We start from the raw sequence: 21,223 nt of genomic DNA, 5'->3' as shown, positions 1-21,223 counted from the left end.
CCACCTCTATACTATAAAATGTGTATTTTATAGTATAGAGGTGGTATATATAAAAGGTTGAAAAAACTTCGTGACGAGCCCCTGTGGTTATTCTATAATAAAATGTACTCGACTATGTTATCTACCAAAAATATTGAGTCATTTTTTTACCCCCCCCCCCTCAAAAAAATTATATATACATGTATACATATCTCTGTACATGTATAATACATGCCCAACATGTTACAACGGTTAAATCAAATGAATGATTGAATCATATTTTAACAGAAATTATTGTTCGTATCTTTGTACAAATCAAACACATCATAACATAAGAACGCCCAAGTTTTCATTACTTTAACTTTTACACTGTTTTGTTCATCAGTTGTCCATATCAATGTCCCCTGTTTCAGTGTCCATATATTTTTCTCGGACATCTTTAATTTTTTCGTATTCAAACTCGGCCTGCACAGCACAGGACATCATGGACTGAATGTCTCTCTCCTCCAGATCACCAAACACATAGCCATTGGCCTTGTCCACCTGCCTCATAACTCGAAGCATCGACTCTTTATCCTGATATAAAATGAAGCAAATTCTACTTTATATATGTAACTATACCTTTATTTTAATGATGCTGAATGGGATGTGCTGTTTGTAAGATGATTTTAAAGCGAATCATTTACAAGTAAACAATATCATTTCAAATCACAATGCTTCAAGTCTACCATATTTATTCCACTTGCGCATAAAAAAAAAATCAAAAATTTCCTTTAACATGACACATTATTTCCAGTACTTGAGGAATTCCTGTAACTGTTTATAGAATATAAGCATCTTCTGTGAACAAATGTATGCACAAGATGTGTCAATCTATTAATCAAAATTAGATCTTTGATCCGCTCAAAGTAGATTGCTACACAAAGCGATCTACTTAGAGCTGATCAAAGATCTAATATTAATTAGACTGAAGATGTGTAAAATGATATATTTTCAATCTTTTTCTTCAACAATACCTCAACATTGAGTGGAACAAATGATACTAGGCTGTAGTCTTGAACTAGCTCTACTAGAGCCGAGTTAAGCTTCTTATACCTTTGTAGAGATTTGTCTCCCTGTAAGAAAATAAAAGGAGAGATGATGAATTTTTATCTTTGGTATCATTTGTGTTTTCTTAGAACAATTACATGAAATAATCCCATTATTGATTTCCTTTACATTTAAATATCAGCCATGAAATTGTTCTTTATCATGACAATTAAAAAGCAAATAATGGTGCAACGTACCTCCAGCTCATCTAAAAGATACCCAAGATCCAAAACATCTGTATAAAAATCGAGGTTGAATGAGAGCTTCCCAAACTTTTCTATCAAGTCACATTTGGACAATACATTGACGTGTGGAAGTTCTAACTGTAACATAGTCGACAGAGAGGTTAACAGAACTGAAATAAATTTTGACGCATCACTGCAATAATGAGAATCAACTAAATGAACAGACACAAGGCGGTAATCCCACTTCTGTAGCTGAGCAAGGATGTTGCGAACACACTTATAATGGGTGTACAATTCAACTTGTCCAGGAAAGTCGAACAGCAAGTATTTTCCCTTTTGTTTTGTTAATTCACTCTGAAGCCAATCAATGTTTTTCTCCAAATATTCCATGCAGTAAATCAGACCGCCATTGGGCCCAAGTTTTGTGGCATCCATGACGTCAGAGAGGGTTATCAGAGTTGATATATCTACATCACATTTGTATGGGAGATGGTCGTTAGCTGGGTCCAGGTTGACCACAGCAACTTCTCTGCCAAACGCAGATAGAAACTCGGACATCCCATGGCAATAAGTCGTTTTCCCGGATCCTGGGGGTCCTATAACCACTTGTCCAAACATTTTATGAAAACCAAACGATCACTGCTGAGGCATCTTTGATCACAACATGCCGTCATGCAGTTATAAACTTTTTCGTCAAAGCGAAAGTACAGTCTAAAGTTAGATCCCAAACCAAGTTAAAATTCCGGAGGCATTTCAAATAATCAACACTTTTGTATTATATATGATGATTAATATAATATTGCTCATTTTCTAAATTAATCAAAATTTTAATAGAATTTTTTTATACTGAAATAAACTCATATGACGGTGCAATTGTTCTTTTCCGGAAGTAAACATCAAAGTGAAAGTACCACACGTGTAGAATGGAAGTGGATCAAGTTCCAGAAAATTATCTACCGTGTTCCATTAAAGATGACGTTATTTATATAGTAAGACAGTGGAAATCAATATCTAAAGACCGTTCACAATGTTCAAAGGAAAAGCTTATATGTATAAACAAACTCGAGAAAATTACAACAAATTCTGAAGGCCCTACATCAGCTTGTGGAGAAAAGTTGAAACCGCTTTTGAATATCATGGTTTGTTTTGCATTACTTTTTATATCTTTACTCTTTAGCAATGTATTCTCCTAAGTTATTTTATGGTTTGATGTTCATTCCAATTCATGCACACATCGTCTATTTTAAAGATTTATTTTTCGCTCTATTGAATATATACATGTACAACATACTATGATAATATCTTTTTCTGTAGAATGACGGGCTTGCAGATGGAGACCCCTTCGTGCGGTATTCTGCAGCGAAAGCTTTTGGGAATACCATGATCCACTGTGTACATTGTCAAGCATATTTCACCCCACTCTTAATGGACATGATCTCAAGCCTGCCAAATATTGCACAGGAATACAGAGTGAGCATCATTGACCTGCTATGGCACCAAACATCCTCATGTTTGACAGAGGACCACTGGCTAGCGCTCATCACTGTGATTGGTCAGCATTGGATGAACATGTGTAAATTCTGTTTGTTTGATTTTCTGAGTGATCTTCAATGTGAAGATTCTTCGTTCTCTTGTGGCAGCCAGAAACATGACACTGTTGTTGTCCTGTGTTGTCAGTTTCTTCGTTTGTGGAAGAAGTTAATAAATAAGTGTACAACAAACTCAACAAAGAATAATTATATGGAGTTTCTGAAGCCAGTTATAAACTTGATACAGATATTTAGATCCAAGACGTCTTATGTTGACAGAATGACTTTTAGATCTATACTGAAGCTGATTCTTGTCGTTGTAAAAAATATGGATAAAATAGTAAACCTGGGAAGTGATCATAGAAAAATAATTGTGCAGATTGCAGATGAATTAATGCATTGTTGCTCTAAAGAATTTTTTGAAGAATTTCCATGTGGATTTAAGGAACGATTTGCTGGAGAGTTAACTGTAAATCCAGGAAATCATCAAGACTTATCAATTCTCAGGACAATGGCAAGCATCTGCATCAAATTTGTTGTGACAGTACAAGAACTAGGTGAGATACCTTTAGAGGTTTCGAAGATACCTGAAAATATACATGTTTTACTAGTTAGATGCTTTTACTAGAATACTAATCTTTTGCTCCAACTTGGGTTACAGAAATGTGTAAAAGATATTGCCCTATTCTTTATATGTGTCAAACCTAAAGTTACATTTTAAAATTCCTTCCAAATGAGGGCAATATTATATAGATGGAGAAAAAAAAGCAACCCTGTAAACAATTTATAATACACATAGTTTTAATTAAATTCTCTCATTTTGTAGATTTGAATTCAACTGATGTAACTGGAGCCTTTGCTATCTTAAATTCATTGGATACCTGGATGAGTAAAACAGTAGGACTTCAACGCTTTTCATGGGTTCCCATGGTTTACTCGGAACAAGATGATGAATGGATTGAGATACTCAGGACTCTACTAGAGATATATACTGAGGGAGTGGTCAGGTAAATAAACAAACAGGTTGAAATTGCAGTGGAAATTTGATTGAAAAAATAATTGAAGATCCTTAAATTCTGAAAAAAAATCATTTTAAAATTGTATTTTCTGTTATTGATTTGTTTGTGGAAATATTTCATTAAGAAATTGTGTCTATTTCATCAGTTGAGAATATAATATGTTTTTGACTTTGACAGGGTAGAAAAACAAAAAGGCCCCAGTGATGTTCTGGCTATGATACAACCGCACAAGCAGTTTTTACTATTTTTAGACAACACTGGGTTTGATGAAACCTTGGTTGTTGATTTTCTGATTTCACCAGAGACATGCTTTCTATCTTATTTCATAAAGTATCTGAGACTAGTAGCCTCTGAATGGACTGAGTTTGTGAAGACCCACTCTGAGTACTCATGTCATGTTTCACTGGACAGTAGGTGTGGATCTCAAGACAGCATTCAAAGTGGGGTATATACTCAGAATGTCAACAAAACTGCAAGTCAGGAAACAAATACTGTGAATGCTGAGGGTTTGACAATGCTACAGCAGTATGGTTTTGATGATGATGATGAGGAGGAGGAGGAGGAGGAGGGTTGTGATGGCTGTGAGGATGATCGGCATTGTGATAAAAAGGTGGGAGATGACAATTGTGATGATGACATGTTTAAGGATGAAGGAGCTAAAGGAAGTAGGATGAAAAGTGTCACTGCAGATTCATCATGCAGCAGTTTTAATGATCACTTTGACTCAGATACTCTTGATTTACAGTCAGCAAATATCAGCAGCTGTTTGGATAAAACAATGGCTGTGTTAATCAGAGTGAGGTTGAAAATGGAGAAGTTCACAGACTCAAGCATTTTACAATACAACCCACAGGTTTTGGTTCATTTGATAGAACAAGTCGAGGAACTGTATGAACAATAGAAACTTGTTCCTTTATTTAAGTTATGAATAACAGATTCAGCAGGGCAATGCATGGATACATGTGTAATAAAAAGTGTGTTTGTTTTTTCAAATATGTGTTTCAATTTATGTTGTACTACAAGTCAAAATACAGTAAGTCAGTGAAATTTGTTTCAATTTCATGGAATCCCTTAATCAAAATTAGGCTTGTGTATCTGTCTATAGAGTACTGTAGAGGAGCCAGTTTACATGTAGATTGTATTGAGTTATTTGCAGGGATTCCCCATACATGCGAGATTCCAGTTGAGACAGTCAAACCTTGTTTGCTTATATTAAACCTGGCAATAATAATAAAAGTTCTCAAGTCATTATTAGTTTCTCACTTATAAATACATTGTTCCTACATTTAGTTAAGAATATTGCATTAAAAACCTACAGCAGTCTCCATAAACCCATTTACCAGTATTAAAAAACTTCGTTCTTTCACTTTACTGTCTTATAAATATAAACAACCAGCGCTTGAACAGTTTCAGGATCGAAACATGTTTTCCGAGAAAAGTGAGATGTCCATTAAAATCACAAGGAATTTTTTAACAATAAATGCATCTATTTGTAAAAAATAGTTTTTATTTGATGGAGTTAAATGAAAATTATGGCAAAGATACACCTCTTTTTTACAAACATTCATACATCTGACTTTTCTTGAAACTGTTATATAATATTTGGTAATTATGATGTCAACATGATGAACTCCTAATTTTAATGTCATGAAAGTACAGTACTATGCAAGTATTAGAGATTCACCAAATACAAACATTAGATTTGTTCAAACAAGCTTATTAACATACCTAACAAACCGGGTTCAACAATACATGACACATTCAGAATAACAAAATCAAAATATTGCATTTTTTCATCACAACTTGGAAATACCATGCATCACAGACCTTGGAATCTTTTATCTATGAAGTCAACACAAAATTTTAATGCATCTTATTACAGCAAGAAACAAAATGACTGTAAACTTTTACTTATACTAGAAAATACTAGCATACAAACTCACATCACAGACATAAAAAGCACTCAGTAACAATGCACACAATGAAATTAAATTGTGAAAACTTTGCTTGCACAACTCATACTCTTCCACTACAAAAAAAACAGTTACTGAGTCTCATATGGGTATACACTAAATAAAGAGGTAGGAATACTTCAAATCCAAACCACAATATTTCTAGCACCGAATGATTCTCCTTGAGTATTTTCACAGACAATAGGTCCCTTGGAATGTTGAGCAGCCTCTCATTGTATATTGGATCTATCTGTATCCAGGTCTGTATAGCCCTCTTTACTGGTCTTTTTCTTGATGATCACAAACAGTCCCCCGAACATGATGAGGATGACCGGAAGACCTAACCCCGCCGAGATCACGCCCACCACAAGGGAGGAGACTTTGTCCTCAGGAGGAGCACCAAAGCCAAGCTGGGCAGTCCTACAAGTGAGAAACAAATAACATTGTGATGGTAAAAGATAATTCTAGGATGAAAGGAAAACTTTTGAATAACCTTACTGTATAAATTATCAAACTTTTCCTTATTCAACTTTGGAGAATAGGTGCTAAAACAAAGGAATGACAAATATAGGGAGATGGTACTTCACAAATATGTACCTATGTTTATTTCTACTGAGGATGTTTACATTTATCTGGGAAAATTGATTAGTCAGATTTTCAATAGAAACCTTAAAAGTCAATTAATGACTGTGAATCATACAAAGAATATATTAAAATGCAATATATACTCACCATGAAGTGAAATTAGTTTTTGTGAATCCACCATCACTTTCCAAACCAAATGTGAAGTTTGTGGCAGATCTCGATACATTCATGATATCTGGGAAATATGAGTACATGATACTGCTCTGGAGAAAGGTATCTACATTGACATCCGAGGTGGAGGCTAAATTGGTGTAGTCTACTTTGGTAGCCACTGAGCGGGCCCTGCCAGGCTTGAGGTAACAGACGGGTTTCCACTGCAAGTATCCCCCATTGGCCTCATTTCCTGGCCTGGTCAGCCAGTTGGACATCTACAAAATATAAATTGTAGCAATATCCTTTAAAGCTATATAACAGAGTAACAACTAAACCGAGTTCTTAATCCAAGGTAGTTTACTCATGCATGTATTTTGTAATTTTTGCAGTCCAAAAAATTGTCAAAGTTTGATAGAAAGTGTACTACATGAATATTGATAAACCTTTGTTTCAAGTTAGAATGAAACATAGGCAAACCATATCCCAATATCACTGATAATATAGACCCAACTATACCCTACAAATCAAATACCTGTAAAGCAGTACATGTACAATTAAAACTGAACTGTGATATAAATACTAGTACAATTAAAACTGAACTGTGATATAAATACTATTACATTAAGTCTAAATACCTCAAAAACTCCAGGTGTGTATTCATCGTCTATGGACTTTTTGGTCTCAATATGCATGCCGGCCGTCTTTTTATCACTACCCAGAAGCACTGTCTCTAGCCCCCACCTGGCCGAGGAGTAGTTGCCAGTGTCTATGTCCTGAAGGGTGAAGTCAAACTGGGTGGAGTCTGCATCGTATAGGAGGTGGGGCAGTTCCTTAGATCTATCAGAGTGGTCAAACATGTGGAACTGAAAGTTTATAGATGTAAAGATTATCACAATATTATCTTCAGAAAATTTCATAATCATGTACTTGTGTTTTCTTTTAAAGAATGGTGCTTGAATGGGCAGTTCCTTAAAAATATCAAGTTATTTGAATGTGAGGGAATATACATCATAATATTCATTATGAATTGATGCTGCTATTTCTGAACCTTGTAATGTTTATTAGCAATTTTTTTAAATATATCTAATACATTGTATTTATGTATTTACTTGAAGCACTAGGGATTCATTGTAAAATGCTGCATCCATCACTTCTCCACTGGTTTTAACCTTCATGACAATCAGATTATTGGATGACCAGGTTGTTATGTCCTGCCATTCAAACTCTGTGAAGTCGTACACTCGCCACTTTGTACTGTTGATGTTGTATGCAGTAATGTCAGCTTTGTCAGCTGTGTCATTGTACTGAAATAGCTGGAAAAGTAAAAGCCAATGTTCATATTCTTTTTTATAAATTAAATTTAATTTATAATAGTAAATCTTTGAAAAAATGCATTCTAACAAAATAGATACATCAAAGAAATGCAATTTATATTTTGCATAAAAACTATAAGGAAATTAGACATACTTGTTTATAATTAGGCTGGTATATCTATGACATATGTATGGATGCTTAATCTTTTTGCTATCCATCACATTCTTTAATTGACACTTTTTAATACACATGCATGGGTCTTGTTTATGAGCTAGGAACAACAAATTTATGTCTCTTGGACATCAATATTAGCGACTTTTAGTTTTACTGTTAAATCAATAAAAATTTCAGTATTTGTACAAAGATGTATATGTTTGGTATTGGATTTAAAAATTATCAAAGGTACATATACAAGATACACCAATGAAAACCGTTTATACTTGCCCTACTAAAAACAACCCCATATGAGTAAATCTCTTTTAGTCCACTAGGGAGTGTGATGGCTGCCTTTCTCTCTGTGTCATTCTTTGAGGCCATCATCTTACAGTTAATATTCAGCTGGTACCTCTCCTTGGGTCTGTTGGTTTTGATGACCAAGGCAGTTGGAGGGCCCCCTAATGCTGAGACTACATAGTGCAAAATGTCATTATCACCCTTGGCTTGAACATAGACCACACCAGGACTGCACTCGGGGCATTTCTGCGTCTGACAGCCAGGGTTATAAGAAGTTACCATCTGAAATTGATAAATACACAAAAGTAAATTGAAACAGTCCATACATAAAAATGGGTAGAGTCTTGGTTTACATGGTATATACATGATTAATTGACGCATGAAGTCATATAAGCAATAGCTGTGAAATAAATACATTTTTGCTTTTTTGCCCATCAGTGTAACATATATGGGAATCATTTGATTTTCTTTCAATGTTACTTTATTTAATGCAATATTTATGGAACTCTGCAATACATTTCACATATGAGTTAATTTACTTGGTTTTAATGATAGAAATAATAGAGAGTTTCTTTGTAAATGTAATCATGATCATGGTAATAATGACATTCAACATGTTCAATACTCAATAGATTTTAAAACTTACTTGGCGCACTTGTCCATCACTTATTACATAAGAGAAACTCAACAGCAGGGTGAAAACTTTCACGAGCATTATTACTGGTGCAGATTTATTGGAAGAAGCTGGTGACAGACGATAAACAGCAGTTTAATCACATGATAGTGATCATTCCGGAACTGGATAAACAAAGTCACATGATATCTTTGGATAGAAATCGCGATCCCGACAGTAATTACGGCGGGAAATACAAAGAGGAAGCGAAGCATGCTCGTGGTACATAGGAAACATTGACCGTAAATATTTATAATATAGATTATGATCTTACATTTCTGATTCATGTTTAGATTATACATGTATATGCATGTTGTATAATGAGCTTTAAGGTATTCGACACATTTTATACAGTCATGTTTATTGTTTAATGTAAAACGTTGAAACGTTGATCAGCTGATCTCTTCCACAGTCAAGGGTAACCCCGCTCCCTCCTTGAGTCCTTATAAAGGATAGGGACGTGGCTGATCAGATCCAAGAACTTACTTAGAATAAACATAATAAATTCATGGTCAGATCATATGATTTTAACAAGTACTTCAACAGCTGTTCAATCAGAGACATAAATATGTCTCTGGTTCAATGCTGTAAATTCTGGTGTTCTACCACCAGATTCTAATTCTCCACAGTGCAGTGTATTACTATAGTATTGTAAATTTTATAAAATATACTGATCAAACTGCTATTTCATTCAAATTACCAAAAATCTTCATGTTTTATTCATTGTATGTTTAAGTGTTAATTTTTGTCATTTACACGCATGTATACATGTACTTGTATTTATCTTTTACAGGTACCTAATTAGAAATCTCAAATAAATGTCATGGAAAAAGCAGCAACATACACTCCAGAGATCAATGGAGAACCTGTCATTAAGAAACACAGACTTATGAGTAGTGGATCATCGCCCCACAGAAATGGGCTGACCCCAGTCAGACAGAGGCTAGAGCAGCAGAGGAAGAAACTGCTGGAGACCGAGTCCCAGGGTCCCCAGGAGATCAGCCCCACTCTCCAGAAACTCAGGGACACGCCAGGTTATTATGTACCATGAAAAATGTAAAAATATCTGGGTAGTACTATATGTATGATACCTGAAAATAATTGAACAACACTTTATCTGTTTGATTGTAATTGAATTGGATCTATCGTTGCCTGTTCATTTAATTACCATTAAAAATTGATTGCAAAGTGAAATTTATTAATAATACAAAGCATATCTTAAAAACAATGTAAATCACTTATACAAAGAATGTTTGATGGAATATAATAATTCATATTCATTTTGAAAAGGTCGAGTGAACAAAGACAGACATACTTTAATCAGCAAACATCTTGACACGAAACACAACATGGATCGGCTCAGTGTAGGGGGTGGGGTTTCCCTGTGGCCGGATATGGATGACATGCGCCTCTCTCTGATAGAGATCCTGAAACTTGGAGCCATCTGTTTTCTGCTCTTTTTTGTAGTAATGATGGTTTTCTCTAAATTACATGGTGAGTGCATGATGTGTGATAACAAAATTTTTAGTTTTTTCATGATTCAATATTTTCAATTGTTAACAATCACACCAGTAGTACTGTTCCACTTTTTGAGATAACCAGTAATTTATTTGTAAAAACTAACACTGAATCACTGCCATATATAATCATGTAGCAGATTGCCATGTAATAAGACAGCTTCTTACAAAAAAATGTTACAAATTCAACTCCTAGTAGTTTAACTTCTTTAAGGTACCTCACTACACCAAGACTTATACTTTAAGACACTACCTCACATGATGGCGATTTAAATGTTTTGTTAAACTGTTTATATCGTTCGATTCGGTTATATGTCATAGCTTAGTGGTTAAAGTATTGGGCTTCTGAACTGTAGATCATGAGTTCGAATCCGCCTGGACTTTTGTTCATGTTTACTGAATTAAATTTTCGAAAATGTAATTTTTCATTCAAAATTGCTCATTTTTTTGCCTATTCGACTTAAATGCTTCTTATCCATTATGATATCCATCATAATCAAGTAATTTTCTGCTGATTTGAGAAAATATTTCAAGGTGTAGTGAGCCACCTTAACCATTTATACCCATTTAATCACATAACGCATTAAAATTTGTGTTTTTAAACTTTCAGACATGACTTTAAAGATAACCGTTTCTACGTGTATATAATTCAACAATGACTTTGACAGATCAAATACGATTTTTTTGCATATTGTAGGTGATGTCGTTCAAAATCTACTGAAGTTTCATCGCAGACTTGTAGACTTTAACAACATGCACAATATCAATGTTGCTGCAGCTAGAGACAAATTTAGATCTTCAGTCATAGAATGGCATCTTCAACACAAACTGTTATTAGTAAGTTAAAGATTTTGTGTGTCAGCTCACCTAGATTATACTTTAACTATTGAAGAATTAATGTTTACTCATCCACTTGCTTAAGGGATTTTTATGGCAAGAATTTTTCACAGAAGAAATGAATACATATACAAAATGCACCTATAAACATAGTTTCTAAAAATCTTTTTGAGAAGTTTGCTTTTTTTATGAGAAATGTAATTACTGTAAAAAAAAACATAATAATAAATTTTTCTAGGATGAAATCCATACATGTTTTGATGTGAGCAAGTTCCCCATGACCTATGTGATGTACATTGTGGTGTATGGCGGGGGAATGGGGACACTGGTCTACTTCTTGGCTGATAATGTGTGGTCCAAGAGTAAGCTCTCTCCCCGCAGAGTCAAACAATGGTCAGTTTTACTTCTTATCCTCTAACTAATAACTCAGTTTTCATATAGAAATCTTTTTCATTGTGAGCTTAAATTTGGCATTGAAGTACTTGACAATGTTTATTTTGTGGGGAAAAACCCACTTTAAAAAAAATCTTTATGAATTGTGCAAATATTTACATTTGAATACATGCATATTTAAGGACCAGCTTGCTAACTGTGATTGGAACATGGACTGTGGCCTTGACCTATTTACTTGTTCGTTCTTACATGGTGGAAATGGCAATAAAAAACAATGTTCACCGAATCACTGAAGTGTTGGTAAGATAATACCTATGGACCATTTCACAAACATACCATCTCTACTTACATGCACAAATACATGTACATGTACATGTCACTCTTTACTGATAACTTTACATGCAAGTTGATAGTGCTCTAAAGCATACTTTTATTGATAAATCCCATTGGGGTGGTTTCACATTCAAATTTTAATATAAATATTTTTACAGGGTGAAGCCATAGCAACGGACCTTGATCTTGGTGTTTTACAAGCTGTTGTCGAGTACTGGAGAACTCGTTGCCTGGCAACAGGAACTCTAAAGGTTATGGGACTTCTTGAGGTCAAGGACTTACTGTTTTATTTACAGTACTACCTTGTTCCCGTGGCTACAATACTTGGGACACCTGTTGTTAAATTAGTTGTTTCACTGTATCAGATATATAATTTCCAGCCAAAGTTCAAATCATAATAAATGTATTGATAATGTATATACCATTTAACATGATGATAACATTACAGTGCTTTCATTTATTAAATTGTAGTAAACATATCAAAGTTGGAGTGCTACACTACTTTTAAGTTTTATGCAATAAAAGTATATGCTTCTTCTTTCCTTGTCAATGGTTTTGTTTTAAACACCAGCTAATTCAAGTTTCATTTTATTCCGAAACCATTATTTTATTTTTGCCAATCATAAATCATTGAGGTAATATAAAGATTTCTCTGAATGAGGGTTTACTTAAGGCTGTCCAAAGTTAATCTACGTTTAACGTAACCGACTTACGTATATTTTTCCAGTTTTATTATTTTACTAAAATTCTGCAATCTGTAGAAATAAGAAATGTTTAAAGCACATTATAGACTATATATCGGATACTCAATGGGATTGTCAGAAAGGTCATAACTATTCGGCAACCTACATGAAAGTTTGAATACTCACTGTATTTGAATTATTGTATTAGTAAATGGAAAGAAATCATTTGCTTGAAAATTTTGTATGATTTCATTTCATCGTGAAACATGGAATTAACTTTTGGTGGCCTAAGGCAATTGTTCTAACTTGCATTTAATAAATGGGAAAACAGAAGATCTATATACCCTGTAGTATATCAAATTCCACCAAAGTTCTTCTTTGCAGACAGAATATTTTCAGTTCTCAATAAATGAAACAACGTCTTCTTCAAGTACCTGGTACATATTTTTGAAGAAAGAAAATCTTTTTGATGAACACATATTCCTTGCACCAACATAAACACACTACAGCTCACTGTAGAAGAAGGGAACTAATGTTTTGTTACAAATATACAAGGCACATGATAGTTACATGTACTTCTCGCTGTGCTTTAATGAAAATGAGTAACTTTGGCTTCTTCCTCTGTATTCCAAAAGGGATTCTAGAGATACAAAAATATGAACCATAAGAAACTGAAAATGAGAAGACTTGTTCTTACAATAAAATTTATTTCTGCATTGATACAACATGATCAAATATAGTACAAAACATGATGCCTCAAACTTCATTTTTTCCCCTCTTGCACTACTATCATAGCACATCACAGATTATATCACGATTCTGGGTCGAATGTTATGTTTTGGGTATGTTTCTTCGTGCTCCTTGCAGTTTCACTCTTGATTTGGTCCAAATTTGAAAGATTTTTGTAAACGGTCATTGCCTGTATCGGAGAAAAAAATACAAATTTATAATGAGTTACAAAGTTCAACAACACTTAAAATACACATTTTCTCATATGTTTACCTAAATAATTCACTTCACATTGAAAATAGCTATGTCTAGCTCTGTTTTGTACAAGACTGAATATATGAAAAATTAATTCCTCTCTTAATTCAATGTACAAAAAGAGTCAGGACAGTATCTCATAAACATTCAGTGTTATAAATTGCAATTTCATATCATATCATATCAATCTGTAATAGGCTTGTATCTTACTGAACTTGGAGATTTTACAGGATGGCATTGTAACATTGCATTAGCATTATTAGCTCACCTGAGCCACCATTCCTCCCACATCCCCAGTGTTGGCAGGAAGAATCATGGTGTTGTTTGTTTTTGCAAGTTTTCCAAACGCATCAACATATTGTTCAGCTATACTGTAGCCAACAGCATTCATTCCATTCTACAATTACCAATAAACATGTATATTCCATCATTCACGCACAAAATAGCCAACATTAATGCATTATTCATGTATTAGTATTTAGCATATTTAGTACACTTTCATGTACATATATGTTTACAGTATTTCCTTATATGAACCTACTGAAGAACAAAAATATCCTTTTCCGTATTAAATTTTTCACAGACGAGAGGTCATATTTCTGACATCACAACGAATGCATGACAACGTACAAATTAACACAGTTATGTTTCAATCTAATTAAAATTAGACAGGTTAAACCGTGCATGTTATAATCTCTTGCTTATCAACTGTTGTAAAAAGAGTCAAACATAAACAGGATGGTGGTATGTACAATGTTATGATGGGATATGATAAGGAAATACTGTGTTTTCAACAATATTCGTTGAATACCAATTTTCCAGGATTTCGTTGTTTAGTTGATCCACAAAATTAAATGTTCATTGAAGTGCAATTTTTATTAACATTTTGTATTGATAGTTTCATTGGCCACGAATTTATGTATCCTTGAAACTGTGATTTTCACTTTATCCACAAATTCAAAATTGATGCCCTTGAATATTAATGAAACCACAGTACAGTAAATTTAAGACTAGTACTGGTCCTGACCTGCTGACCTATGGCTTCTGCCACCTGTGTGACGGCCTTGGCCTTAGCCTCAGCCATTAGTTGAATTGCCCTTGCTTCACCTAAAAGATACATCAACAATTCAATAAAATATCATATAAAATTCAAAATGTCTTCATCCATGTCTTGCACTGTTTATTACCCATGCATCTCATAATTTTACTTAAGATTTGATATAGACCTTAATTCCTAGGATGGAATTCCATAGCTACCAAATATATAAAATATAAACTGGAGTTTGGACAGTTTAAATATTGTAAACAACGTACCATTGGCAATGTTTATTTGTTCAGTCTGAAAAGCCTCTGAATTTAGAATCTTTGCCCTCTTTTTTCCTTCTGCTACATTAATGTCTGCCTCTCGTATACCTAAGAATAAATATATTTATTGATGAATTGATGGTAATAAAAAAATCATCATACCCAGTAATGTGATTGTTGTAAATCTATGGCAGAATTCACCACTTAGGACAGAAATCTTTTTGCATATCTAAAATACATTTATGATTTTAAAGGAACATTCACAAATGTAACATGTTTTGCCTCCACATGTAAGTACATGTAGTACAAAAAAACCTCTTGTTTCTTCATTACTTCTAAATTTACCTTCAGATTCTAAAATACTAGCTCTCTTTTTCCTCTCAGCTTCCACTTGCATCTGCATGGCTTCATTGATTCTGAGCGGCAGAGTCATGTCCCCTGCAAACAAATATTTAATTATCAAGTACTTTTCAAATCCTGTAATGGTAACATGTTAATAGTTCAGATGGGATAGAAGGAATTTAAAACTGTCACAAATATATCAAAAATGGAACGCTCTTATTTTATTTAGGTTACCTCAAAGCCATTACAAATTAACTATAGCTACTTTCCAAATGCTCCAATTTATCAAAAAGCAAGGTTGCTTCTTTCTAATACATGTATACAAAATGTGAGCCAGTGTATACAGTTTTCTTTGAAATATGTACTTACTTATTTCATAACGTAAACATGAGATCCCCCACGGTTCTGATGCTTTGTTGATGGCATCTAAAAATTAATACCAGTACAAAATGATAATTAAATCACCAACATTTTAAATCATTTATCATACCACATGTATTACAAATCAATTTTTGGGGTTAGCTGCTACAGTTACCGGTATATGGAATCTTACCAACAATGTTCACATTCAATGTTTCTCTTTCCCTGAATACTGTGTCGAGTGTGATTTTTCCTATTTCTGATCTCATAGTTGTTTGGGCTAGTTTTTTGATGGCAAATTCAGCATTTTCTACATTATAACTACACTGTAATGTAGAGAAGAAAACAGGTGACAAAAATGTTATTTCCAAAAAAATAATTTGAAATGGTTGCATGTTTGATTATTTTGATTAACTACTCTGCCACAAGAAAACATATACTTGAATCATGTATTATAATATACACTGTATGTATAATTGTTGCTTTCAACAAAATGATGTTACATATTACACGTACATTTGGAATTGCATCAAACAATTGAGACATGTTTAAAACTTACCTTATAGGGATCAAATACTTTTGTGTAAAGAACACCATCTAATCCTAACGTAACATTATCTATAACGAAATTAATAACAACATGAACATAGAATTTATCGCAAATAAAATTAATAACAATTTTATATAAGAAAATACATGTAAGAGGGAAAATTCTGTGGAAATAACTCGGATCCTGTCACTGAAAATCCTTTTACTTAATCCTGCATGTATCCTAAGATTCCTCAATCAGTGTAATCAAAATCTGCCTTTAAAGGGTCATGGTCATAATTTTGGTCAAATTTTATTTTTCTGTTTTTGTTATTTACAATGCTTTAGGAATGCATTTCTAATGATCAAATGAAATTTGGGTGCCAGTCGATGAGTTTTAAGTAAGATACAGGGCTCAAAATTCTTCGTCATGTAAACAAGGCCCGTGCCCTGTTTTTGTTTACATAGGTTCAACATACCAGTAAAAAATCTTTTTCAAGCTGATTTGTCTATCTTCTGGAATTTTCACTTCATCATTCAAAATGTAAACAAAAGCTTTGTTTACATAGCGAGGAATTGTAAGCTCTGTAACTTGCTTATATCTCAACAAATGACACTCAAATTTTAGTTGCCTATTAAAAATGCCTTACTGAAGCATTGTAAACATTAAAATCGAAAAAATTATTTTTGACTAAAACCGTGACCATGCCCCTTTAATAGGCTCGATGGTCGTGGCCATTTTAAGACTATATTGATCTCCTTAAGAAGAAGAGCTCTATAATTATAAAGATATAGGAAAATATTCATATTTTACACTGCAGTGTAATGGATAGAAAAACCTCCTTAAGGTCAAGATCTAGTAAATGAAAGGGGCCTACAGGTTTATGAAATTTAAGATATAAATTCTTTTAATGGTGCTTCATAACAATATCTTTGTTTCATAGGGTGTACCGGGGCTTAAATTTTTGGTAAATACAATGAAAAATCATGTTTTACACAACCATTTTCTATGAAAAATGAAGGATAAAAGTAACAAATCTCGGAGTTTTGTCCATTTTTCACTGATAAAATATATCTGGAATGCCTACAGTCTCTCCAAAAACGGCATTAAATACGCTCTTAGCCTCCTCTTTAAAATGATGTCAAAATGAATAAAGGTAGTTGGACTACTTTTCACATGATAATATTAAATAAAGAATGTCAAAATATTGTTTTATTTGCTACATAATTCCTTTCAAGCCCTAAAATACGGAAAAAGATTCATCAAATCAATTATGATGTCGTAATGGTTCTAACCCCAAAAAGACAGTCTGGAATCATTTACTAGATCTTTACCTTAAGCATACAGTTAATATTTTCATGCAATGGATAATGATAGAAGGAACCAAATAATTAGACCAAATAAATGCCGTAAATCAAAAGGAACAAGATCTGACAAACAACAGACCTGATGTGACGGCGGCTTGTTCCGGTACCTCTGATGCCACTTCCTTCAAAGACTGGACATATTTGACTTTATCAACAATAGGGAAAATGAAGTTAAGTCCCTGGAAAATGATGGCCAAAAATTAATACAAATCTAGTATTTACAAATAAATGCCTTTACTTTAAGAAATTTAACAAGCTTTTACTTCTACAAGCAATTTTAAATGGTTCTAATCTTCTAATCTGATTTGTTCCACAGTGTTAATTATAAATGTAATGAAATTTTAAGAGATAATTGCATTTTCTATGTGTAGTCTCAGTATAGCTGAGCAATAAATCAGAAACAAATGATACTCACAGGATCTAAGATTCTGTTAAATTTTCCAAACCGTTCTACCACCCACGCTTCTTGTTGAGGTACAAATAATATTACTGTGTTCATGGGTAATGCTTTTGATGAAAATGCTGCATTCTGGCCCCATTGAGTCAAGAAAACTTTCCTCTACAATTGTAAGATTGAATGCAGTTCATGCTATGTATAACACAATCTAAAATATATCAAATAACCATGAAATTATAGATTTTTTCTAAAATCATGCAATATTGGTGTATAAATATATCCACTGAATTGGGTTCCTCTCAATTTTTTGTTTTATAAATCAGTGTAGACCATTGCACTTCTGCATTTTGAATTTTTGATTAACTGCAAGTCTGTAGCTCTGGGTCTGAAAAAATATGAATGGACAACTTTGACGTTACGGTTCCTAAAACCTAACATAGTTTGTTTATCAGTATGCATATAAAAAATAGCGAGTTTTGATTTACAAGTGAATTGAACATACATACTTCATTCTCAGAGGTTGGTTAGCATGTTTAAGAGAAAGTCTGAGGCAAGTAAAGCATCATTGATCAGTGGTAAATTGTTGGTTAGCGTGTTTAATAAATCAGTCGTAAATTGTCCGAAAAATTTAATGGTACTTGTAGTGCATGCTTTTGTGTACCGTTAATTGCAACATTTTTAAAACAAGTAAGGAACTGTAGCTCCCAGGTGATGCATCCAATTTTTTTTTCAGACCGGGAGCAAAAGATCTGCAGCTACACTTTGATCAAACAGCATTCAGGAATAAAAGATCAATTCCAAAAAGTTGACTTTACCCGCACCTTGTTAACCACATCTTTTGATTTTTGCTAGGATATTATTGGGGTAAAATATTTACAAATATTAACTTAATCACTACATTAAAGTACATCTTTTCCTTCTAAAAATATTAATGTCTACACGCATTATGATTATGCAAGAGGAGAAAGAGATTTCATAACGCACATGATACTTATTAATGATTTGCTTTTCACATTAATAATGTTTTTTGCGTGAACACTCTGTAAAGATATCATTAAAGGAAAAAATAACTTTAAAAGTCTTTACAAACCTGTAAAAATCGTAGATTTCTTGGTATCGACATCTTCGACACGACTTTGGCGAAGAGCTGTAACCGGAAGCCGTATTTATCATGAGAAATTTAAAACCGTACTTCAACAGTGTAATAATATTCCGGCGCGGCTTTTAAAGCAATCTCTGATCTGCAATTTTCATGCTGAAATTTTTTTAATAAAAATGTTATTTTCTACTAAAATGACAAAAAATATCATTGTTTTTAATTCATGTTGGCCTTATTTTTGTTGGAAAAGTCGTTAAGAAGCCTTAATTGAAGCAAAATTGAATTATTGTCGTCCTGTACAAAAATTAAACTGCTATATATTCCTTAGAAGAGAAATCTTTCTTCTGACAAAAATTAATGATTTTTTCAAATCTTATTAATTATAAAAGTTTAAGTTACATGCAGACTTAACACACTAGCAGGTTTTTGCAGCAAAATAAAATTCTAAAAAATACAGCTCATATTGCTTTAACCACAATGAACCACAATGAAACACAATGAAACCACAATGAACCACAATGAAACCACAATGAACTTTATTAAGGTGATAAATGTTTTTCAAAAGGTGTAAAATTTCATTAAAGTTTAATATAAGGTCAGATGCGACCTATTATCAATTATTTTCAACTTTTCCCTATCTCCGCAATGTGAAGATTCCCGTTTCTGTAATTCCAAATTTACATTTGATGTTATTTGATATTTTTCTGTAATATGAATATATGGTTTCTGTTGAAAATGTTTACTAGTACATTATCAATAAGCATTCAGTTGCATTTTGCATGCTATTAAAAGACAAAAATCAAAATATCTTACTCCAAAAATGGTCTGGTAATGCACTCTAAAATGAGGAACGTCGCGTGTATCCATAATATATCTCAAACATTACTGACGGCATGTTGTGTTACAGATTTAATGCATTTTCAATTATTTATATGTATGTCCAGGTACACACGTCTTATTTAATTCATTCAGAATCCGATTATTTTAGTGCATGTAAAGCTTAGATGGTGGTTAATTATAAATGTGTAAAGCATGAATAAAAAAAATATCTATATACATGTACATGTATAAGGTAAATTTTGATATATAAATATATAATATTATTACGATTATTTATTTAAAGGTTAATATGATGAGCTAAGTTGTCGTATTGTTTAATTTTTTTTATTAAATTAATTACTTTACATGACATTTAAAAATGTCTGATTAATTGTTTAAATAAGATAATTTTCCAATATTGTCATCTTTGGATTAAATCTAATTTAAATTTAAAGGATTAAGATGTACAGTGCAATGGTACTAATAAACGCTCATTCTAATTTATCGAGAAAAAACCCAAACGAACAGAAGGGATCAACTCTCCATATTACCATGTCCATAGAATCGAGATCAGAAAAGGGAATAAAAGTGTGTACGAAATTAAAAAAATTAAAAAAGATTTGTTTGATAACTAAAGATTGTACCATCTATTTTTTTTTAAATTGTAAACTATAGGGATTTTCAAATAACGCTATCATAGCGAGGGTTCTACTAAAATTTGTGAAGTTTTTCTTCATATAAAACAATCCACTCCAGATTTTATAGTATATGGTGAACTTTAGGTTTGTTGCATAAGGTGGGGGGGGGGGGGTATTGGGCCCCTTCCCCCTAGCTTTTTCTTGCATCAAACATTTTTCTTTAATATTCATATAAAAAAGTGAATTTTCATGGCGTTGCCTTGTAAAAGATCGAGGAAATGAAGTTAAAGGAACACTAAGCTATCTCCCCTTTTTTTTGGATAATAATTTTAAGATATATAGGAAAACTGCCTTTTTTTCTTTTTATTTGCTTGTTAAGATATTTTGGATGAGCCACACGCCAACAGTAGCTCTCGTGTATACACAGCCAGGTAAATGACAGCAGGTGTAATAAAGCCTCCCAATGTGCATTAGGGGTATCCCATATTGGAGAGGGGACGGAATAGCAGATATTTTTTTTTTCATTTCCGTATTTAGATGGATTCTGTGAGGGATTCCTATAGCTTGTAAATGTATTGTCCTTATATTAAAGAAACTTAAAGATACTCGTCGTCTCTATATTAGGAAACGCTCAATAGTTTGTTAGTCAGATATTTACCGAATTTTGCCATCCACTGCGTTCTTTAATG

At 33.1% G+C, this 21,223-nt stretch overlaps 5 protein-coding genes across 5 annotated transcripts; 2 read left to right on the top strand and 3 right to left on the bottom strand.

The window, feature by feature from the left end:
• Window positions 1–90: 90 nt before the first annotated feature.
• Window positions 91–1,970, bottom strand: LOC128176488 (GPN-loop GTPase 2-like). The gene is made up of 3 exons (XM_052842875.1): window positions 1,266–1,970; window positions 996–1,094; window positions 91–555 (listed from the first exon to the last, which is right to left on the bottom strand). Exons 1-3 carry the CDS (start codon window positions 1,869–1,871, stop codon window positions 361–363), a joined length of 900 nt encoding a protein of 299 aa, XP_052698835.1. The 5' UTR covers window positions 1,872–1,970; the 3' UTR covers window positions 91–360.
• Window positions 1,971–2,013: 43 nt separating this feature from the next.
• Window positions 2,014–5,147, top strand: LOC128176483 (uncharacterized). Its single transcript, XM_052842869.1, has 4 exons — window positions 2,014–2,392; window positions 2,568–3,339; window positions 3,609–3,789; window positions 3,979–5,147. The coding sequence occupies exons 1-4, from the start codon at window positions 2,177–2,179 to the stop codon at window positions 4,700–4,702; spliced, it is 1,893 nt and encodes a 630-aa protein (XP_052698829.1). The 5' UTR covers window positions 2,014–2,176; the 3' UTR covers window positions 4,703–5,147.
• Window positions 5,148–5,424: 277 nt separating this feature from the next.
• On the bottom strand, window positions 5,425–9,064 carry LOC128176486 (glycosylated lysosomal membrane protein-like). The gene is made up of 6 exons (XM_052842872.1): window positions 8,905–9,064; window positions 8,250–8,540; window positions 7,601–7,804; window positions 7,127–7,354; window positions 6,486–6,766; window positions 5,425–6,173 (listed from the first exon to the last, which is right to left on the bottom strand). The coding sequence occupies exons 1-6, from the start codon at window positions 8,971–8,973 to the stop codon at window positions 5,984–5,986; spliced, it is 1,263 nt and encodes a 420-aa protein (XP_052698832.1). The 5' UTR covers window positions 8,974–9,064; the 3' UTR covers window positions 5,425–5,983.
• A 16-nt stretch (window positions 9,065–9,080) lies between these two features.
• LOC128176487 (uncharacterized) lies at window positions 9,081–12,549 on the top strand. The gene is made up of 7 exons (XM_052842874.1): window positions 9,081–9,173; window positions 9,725–9,965; window positions 10,222–10,425; window positions 11,146–11,285; window positions 11,524–11,678; window positions 11,861–11,978; window positions 12,170–12,549. Exons 2-7 carry the CDS (start codon window positions 9,755–9,757, stop codon window positions 12,407–12,409), a joined length of 1,068 nt encoding a protein of 355 aa, XP_052698834.1. The 5' UTR covers window positions 9,081–9,173; window positions 9,725–9,754; the 3' UTR covers window positions 12,410–12,549.
• An 837-nt stretch (window positions 12,550–13,386) lies between these two features.
• LOC128177030 (stomatin-like protein 2, mitochondrial) lies at window positions 13,387–19,163 on the bottom strand. Its single transcript, XM_052843542.1, has 11 exons — window positions 19,069–19,163; window positions 17,997–18,140; window positions 17,661–17,760; window positions 16,245–16,303; window positions 15,879–16,011; window positions 15,695–15,751; window positions 15,329–15,421; window positions 14,993–15,091; window positions 14,706–14,785; window positions 13,947–14,075; window positions 13,387–13,613 (listed from the first exon to the last, which is right to left on the bottom strand). The coding sequence occupies exons 1-11, from the start codon at window positions 19,099–19,101 to the stop codon at window positions 13,506–13,508; spliced, it is 1,035 nt and encodes a 344-aa protein (XP_052699502.1). The 5' UTR covers window positions 19,102–19,163; the 3' UTR covers window positions 13,387–13,505.
• Window positions 19,164–21,223: the final 2,060 nt, after the last annotated feature.

This window comes from Crassostrea angulata, chromosome 3 (genome assembly GCF_025612915.1).
Source record: "Crassostrea angulata isolate pt1a10 chromosome 3, ASM2561291v2, whole genome shotgun sequence".
Taxonomy (NCBI): domain Eukaryota; kingdom Metazoa; phylum Mollusca; class Bivalvia; order Ostreida; family Ostreidae; genus Magallana; species Magallana angulata.
Note: the sequence above shows the minus strand (reverse complement) of the source record. Positions and strands in the feature narration are given on the sequence as shown.